Source organism: Equus caballus, chromosome 6 (genome assembly GCF_041296265.1).
Source record: "Equus caballus isolate H_3958 breed thoroughbred chromosome 6, TB-T2T, whole genome shotgun sequence".
NCBI lineage: Eukaryota > Metazoa > Chordata > Mammalia > Perissodactyla > Equidae > Equus > Equus caballus.
In genome coordinates, this window is record NC_091689.1 from 84,576,170 (window position 1) to 84,582,988 (window position 6,819).

Consider the following 6,819-nt stretch of genomic DNA (forward strand, 5'->3'; position numbering starts at 1 on the left):
CTCTGTGTCTCATGGCAGAAACGAGGTTACCTATGACAAGGACATCTGCTTGCCTTTCAGAGAGTAAAGTCCCCTCTCTCAGGAATTTCTTCTGCCTTTCTGCATTTGCCTGATGGGGACCCATTGGCATGTGTTGGTAAGTAGAGTGACTGTTGTTGTTGATAGGCTCTCCTATAAAGGCAGGCACAGACCTCTAGGGCTTATTTACTACTTGATGCAAGTTTGTATCCTTAAACGACTTTTATCCTGTCCCCTGGTCCTCCATCTCTTGGGTTACCACCAATTGACTCACTGTTTTTATGAATTTGGCTTTAGAAAATGCCACATATAAGTGATGTCATACAGTACTTGTATTCTCTGTCCGACTTATTTCACTTATCATAATGCGCTGAAGTTTCATCCACGTCATCGCTAATGACAGAGTGTCCTTCTTTCTCATAACTGAAGAATATTCCATTGTCATTTTCTTTATCATTCATCCGTTGTTGGGCACGTAGGTTGTGTCCATATCTTGGCTATTGAGAATAATGCAGCAGTAAACATGGAAGTGCAGATATCTCTTTGATGTTCTGTTTTCATTTCCTTTAGGTATATACCCAGAAGTGGAATTGCTGAATCATATGTTAGCTCTATTTTTAACTTTTTGAGGAAACTTCATAGTGTTTTCCATAGTGGTTGTACCAATTCACCTTCCCAGCAACAGTGCAGAACGATTTCCTTGCCTCCACATCCTTGCCAACACTCATTATCTCTTGTCTTCTTGAGGATAGCCATTCTAACAGGTGTGAGGAGATATCTCCCTGTGGGATTGATTTGCATTTCCCTGATGATCAGTAAGCCCTGGAGATCTAATGCCCAGTAGAGTGAACATAGACAACAATATAGTATTATAATCATCAAACTTGCTAAGACACGAGAACTTAATTATTCCAACCACTAAAAATAAATTATAATTATGTTTCATGATAAAGGTGTTAATTATTGCTACAATGGCAATTACATTACAATATATAAATGTATCAATTTAACACATTGTACACCTTAAATTTATACGGTATTATATGTCAAATATATTTCAATTTAAAAATGAGGGAATAGATGTTCAGTGCTGTTCCAGACGACAAGCTCCTCCCAACGAGAGTATGTTACAAAAAGGCATCCTTTGTATGAACAAGAACAACTTTCAAAGTGTTAGAGCCACTTAACTTCAGAGAAACCTTTAGAATGTAGTGACTTGGTATTATTCTAGATATTCTAGGAGATGTTCGGTACCCCTGGTTGGAGTGCTGGATGGGCCCCACATTTGGTTGTGTTGTGAATGTGCATTCTGTGCTTCCTTGCTGTGTTTCCTTAGCAGCTGGGGTGTGTTAGAATACAGGGAAAGTAGTTTGAGATGTCTGGGCCCTACTCAACAACTGCAGAGTGACCTGGAACACCATTACGGATTTGTGTCATGTTTCCTTTCCTTGGATTACACTTTCCCAAGAGACGACATGGTTGATTTCTCAGCATCTTCAAGAGTTCGTTCAAATTACCTTTTCAGTATGGCTTTTTTGGCTACCTTATCTGAAATTATAATTGCTCTTTGCATCTCCAATGATATTCTCCTTTCCTTTTTCTTGTATTATTGTTTACTAGGGCTTATCACCTTGCATAGAGTATATTGTTTTCGTTTTTTTCCTTCCTTCCTTCCTTGCTTCCTGTTTACTTTTTAAAGGATGAAGTCCCACAGTAGGAGGTATGGCATGGAAGATTTGTGTGCTTTGTTCATTGCTGTTTCTCTAATGTCTAGCATTATTCCAGGCACTTAATGATGCTCAATAAATATCTGTTGAATGAACAGGATGGATTCAATGAACACCTTACATGACAAATGTTCATTTATCTTTCTATCTTCTTTCTCTTTGACTTGGAATTTTTACACCAGAATTGCTTCACTCCAGAGGGATCATATCAGTGTTGGGCTCACTCTGTGTGAATGTCAGACGACCTCACAGACATGTGCAAGAGGGAGACCATAGCTTGAAGAATGCACAGCCTGACTTCCAGAGGGTAGGTCTCATGTCAGGCTACTCTCCCCTGATTATTCCCCTTAGAGGGGACTGAGGGCTAAGCAAGCTGTAAGCTTACAACTTCTAATGTCTGTGAAGGGAGTCCGGCAGATCTGAGTAAGTCAGGGAGGCTGGGTGTGGGGCTTCTCCAGGTTGTCAGAAGAGCTGTTCCTCACGGTGCCGCTCTAGCCTACGAGGTAAGAAGAAGCCTGGAAAAAAAGCAGTTGCCTGGGAAATATTTACTAAAGGAGACTGTTGAATTGAAGCCTGTTTCAGAATTGAGGGACTGATGTGATGATCTTTCCAACGGCCTCTGGCTGTGCTGTTGATTCTCCAGTGTTTTCTCTGAGTAAGAACATTTCCTGGCATTAACTAACCCGGATTTTGATCTGGCAGCTCCTTATTGGTGCCCTCTGCCTATAAAATGTCAGGATGTGGAATGCTGGAGCCACAGTCTTACCTTCTCCTGGGGTCTGAAGATTTCCTCTCTGCCCTCCCTGCTCTTCAATTGCCATCATGAAGCTCCTGGCGTTCCTGGTCCTGGTGGCCGTTTCCACCTTCCTGGTCTCTGGCCGTAAGTAAAGATTCTGACCTGAAAATAAGGTTTGGAGGAACAGTTCACCAAGATATGAGCTCTATGTGGACGTGGGTTTTGGGGAGCCTAGAGTGCTGGTGCCTCCTGTCCTCTACTCCACTATTCTGTTCCATCACCATTTGGACTGCCCATTCAAGAAGCATTGAGTACCCTTAGGCTTTTTCTATTTCCGTCAGATGTTTGCTCATTTCTAACCTTGGAACCCAACTTCATTGTTCGTGTCAGTAAATATGTTTAAGAAGGTTTCTTTCAGGAGAGCAAAAATGACATCCTGTTATGTTTTCATGGGATTTATATTATCTGTGCATCTTTCCCTCCTCAGCGTGTAAAAGCCTGCATTATTGTCCATGTTCTCTCCTCCCTCCACACCGCAGACTGGCGTTGCACTTACCTCCTGTTTTTTCTTTTTCTCTTTCAGAGAATGCAACGGATGCTCCCTCTGACACCTCTTCTGGTGAGCCTGCGCTTGCACTTCATCTCCTTCCTGCAATGGCCATTTTCCCTCCCAGCCCCATGTCAAAGCTGCCGTGGGGCACAGGGTATAAGGAATCCTGAAGAGAAGCCTGGGAAAACCATACTCTTGATTCTAAAGTTCATGGTGAACATAGACAATCTGCTTATTTCTTATGCATTAATTAGAGAACATGAAGTCTCTGGCATAGATTTATAGAAATTGTGGATTAATCATTCATTGTTCTCTAGTAGAAAGGACGGGGGAATGTGGTTGTTGTTGTGGCCTGGGATTCTAGTGAGATGTGTGTAAAGTCTTTTTGGTTACCATTAATTGAAAGGCTTAATGTATGGCCAGTGTGAAAATAAGAGGCCAGTTGGGTCCAGAATGAAGGAAGAGAATGTAATTCCAAGGTGACGTAGGGATGAGGGCATTAGGACCACATGGGAGGGAGGGACGAGGGATGTGGAATGCAGGGCCAAGTAGAAGGGCGCTAAGATTTGCTCTTTGTAATGGTGTCTCTGCCTTCTTTGCAGACTGATAACCGCTTTCCTTCCCTGGCCTGAAACCCAAGGTTGTGAACCAAAGCCCCTGGTCATTCTTGGGCTTCTCCCACCGTGTCCCGCACATTCTATGCTGTGTGTGTGTGCTCATGTGGGCATTACGAAGAGCTCTCTTTTCATCCTCCATAGCTCGGGGATTTGTGTCCTTTGTTCGTGAGGACATTGACGCTAGTCAGAGCTCACACCGTATGCCATGCCCTACTGCCTTGTGGGGTCCAATATAAAAAATATCCGGTTTCCTGAATGTGGCCTGAGACAGCATGGCTAGAGTGTGGGAATGGAAATGGAGCTATCCAGTTGTTGAGGCGGATTTTACGCAGAAATATGGGCTCTGACTCTTGCTATTTGTAGTAGCTGTGGTGTAAGGTACAGAGAGTGATAATCTCATAAACTCCGACAAGTTCCCCCTGAACATGGAGTACTTGATGGCGCATTTGCTCATGTGTCTGCCAGAATAGTGCCAATGTCTCTCACTATGTCTAACGTGGCCCTCACAATTACTGCGGTAATCGATGGAGTCCCAGTTGATACAAAAGCTCTGGTAAATATGACCCCTTTTCAGGCCAGAACCTGAAGGGAGAGATTTTTACTGCAGTCAAAGAAGGGAGATACTATTGTCCTAATCTGAGGCACATCTCCTTACTCCTTCTTCTCTTCTCCTGTAGCGTTTACCCCTCTGCTCACACTCGTTCATTCTGCCATGGCAACTATTCTGTTCTAGGTGCTTCTGTGGGAAGACACCAGAACGTCAGTCCCTGGGGGATTTCCTTGTTGCCTCTGGGCAGTAGTCCCTGTGAACAGGAAGACATGTGGATTTGGTCTTTTGTGCTCATGCCTGGGCAAGGCATTTGTCTGTCTCTTCTATCAGCCTCAATGTCCTTGGAGGGAACCCCCAAATTCTTTCTGCTCCACCAAGGACAGTGCTAGGAAGAGTGGGGTAAGAGGAAAGTGGGTAGCCAGGCTTAAGGGATGACTGAATTGATGCCATTTGCTGAGATGAAATCAGAATGAGAAATGTATATCCAAGCTCGTGTGGGACAAATTTGGTTCCATGAGGAAGAGTCACGTTTCTCACCTGGAACTTTTCCTCCTAATTTCAGCTGCCTCCACTGCTGCCGTGACCACTGCCCCTGCTTCCACGACCTCTGCCGCCAGCACCACTGCTGCTACTACCAGGAAGAACTTTCTTTCAGGGAGTAAGACCACCCATCTAAGTGCTTTCATTATGGGGCTCCTGGGTTCCCTATTCTCACAGTAAAGTATATTTGAGGGGCAGTGAGGAGAAGTCATGAGAAAAGCCCAGTTTTCTTCTCATTATTCTCTAATTCCTTGTGATTTCACAAATCAAGTCAACAGATACACATCAGAGGAGCCAGGAGGGTACAGCTTCTCATTTACCAATTTTACCTGCACGGCTCTTGAACTATCAGCACTTAATAGGGAAAATTCATTTTTAGTAGCAATGACATTGGAAAGACTAAAGTAGGTGCCTCATGTGGCCAGGTTACTGTTTATGTTTGTTTTGTTTTTTTTTTTTGGTGAGGAAGATTGATCCTGAGCTAACATCTGTTGCCAATCTTCCTCTATTTTGTGTGTGGGATGCTGCCACAGCTTGGCTTGATGGACTGTGGGTAGGTCTATGCCTGGACTCCGAACCCACGAAACCCAAGCCACCAAGCAGATTGTGTGAACTTAACCGCTGTGCCACTGGTGCAGCCCCCATACTTGTTTTTTAATCAGAAAATTCTTTGTTTCCTTTCAAGAATTTTCCAAAAATAGAAAATGGCTTTATAATGAGGCTTCCTTGAGGCAGAATGTTTTGAGTGTTATTTAGGGTATTTCTGGGAATTTGGAACTGCAAAGAGGATTAGGTACCGTCTTCCTCTTCCTATGTCAGTTTTCCTGCTCCTTCTACTTTTATGTAACGTTGATTACCAAATTTGCTGACTCTGAATATATGCCAGGCCTCATGGTATACACCTCACATATATAATGCATTTAAATCTCATAGTAACTCTATGAAATAAACATTTTAAAGAAGAAGAAATGAAATAGTTACAGTGAGAAGTTTCCCCTTATCATATGTGCAATAAGAAACGAGCTTTGATTTGTACTTAACCCAAATCCTGAGGAAACTTTTTGAAATATTACTTTTTATTGTTTCAGTGTCTGGACCAATGCTTGGCACCTTGCTCAAGGATCTGTACTGGGTGGCTTATGGGTGAAAGAATGAGTATTTATGTCTTATCAGAAGAAGTCTGGATAGCTTTGTGTCAATGGGGAAAACTAATACATATTTGCCTTCTTCCTGTTCTCTGTAAGCTTCCGGCCTACCTAAGCTTCCATCCAGGGCTGCACATACAATTTCTCTTGTACAGGAGTAGTTGTTTATCTTCCTGGGATGAAAATCTAATGTTCCTTTTGACTCCACTGTATTCAGTGCCATTTGACCTTTGTTAGTCTCCTTGCTGATTTCCAAGAATGAAGCTACATTTTCCCTCCATTTTTGGAATCCTCATGACTATGTATTTTTTTTCTTTTGCAGGTATATTCGATCAGATAAGGAAAATCCTGGGAAAATGAAACTCAGAAACTTTTATGAGATAGAGTCAGACTGGGCCCTCTGCGTGTGATCCCGCTGGGCTGGGCCAGAATGTCCCTTCATCTGATTTAATGCAACTACTTACCATGCCTACCTTCTCTTTCTTACCTCTAATCAGTTTATCTGCTTTCAAATAAAGATTAATAATGAGCAACATCAAAAATAGTATTTATGTTTTATGAGTTGGTGATTGGTTTTCCAATTTGTAGTCAATCCAAGTGACAGATACTTGTAATTTTATCTAGTCCTCTGTGTTACTGTTAATGGTTTTTTTTGCACGTTTATCCAATTTTTTTTTTTTTTTTTTTTTTAAGATTTTATTTTTTCCTTTTTCTCCCCAAAACCCCCCGGTACATAGTTGTGTATTCTTCGTTGTGGGTTCTTCTAGTTGTGGCATGTGGGACGCTGCCTCAGCGTGGTCTGATGAGCAGTGCCATGTCCGCGCCCAGGATTCGAACTAACGAAACACTGGGCCGCCTGCAGCAGAGCGCGCGAACTTAACCACTCGGCCACGGGGCCAGCCCCACGTTTATCCAATTTTTTAAAATAAGAAACAA

The 6,819-nt window shown here is 42.7% G+C and overlaps 1 protein-coding gene across 4 annotated transcripts in view; it reads left to right on the plus strand.

Moving 5' to 3' along the window:
• Nucleotides 1–6,425, plus strand: part of MUCL1 (mucin like 1) — a 56,025-nt gene extending 49,600 nt beyond the window's left edge. For all 4 annotated transcript variants that reach the window (XM_070270277.1, XM_070270276.1, XM_070270278.1 and 1 more), the window contains 5 exons: nt 1,928–2,052; nt 2,448–2,625; nt 3,065–3,100; nt 4,761–4,856; nt 6,206–6,425. In XM_070270277.1, coding sequence (XP_070126378.1) covers nt 2,568–2,625; nt 3,065–3,100; nt 4,761–4,856; nt 6,206–6,243 — 228 coding nt within the window. In that variant the 5' untranslated portion in view covers nt 1,928–2,052; nt 2,448–2,567 and the 3' untranslated portion in view covers nt 6,244–6,425. The remainder of the gene's footprint in view (nt 1–1,927; nt 2,053–2,447; nt 2,626–3,064; nt 3,101–4,760; nt 4,857–6,205) is intronic.
• Nucleotides 6,426–6,819: the final 394 nt, after the last annotated feature.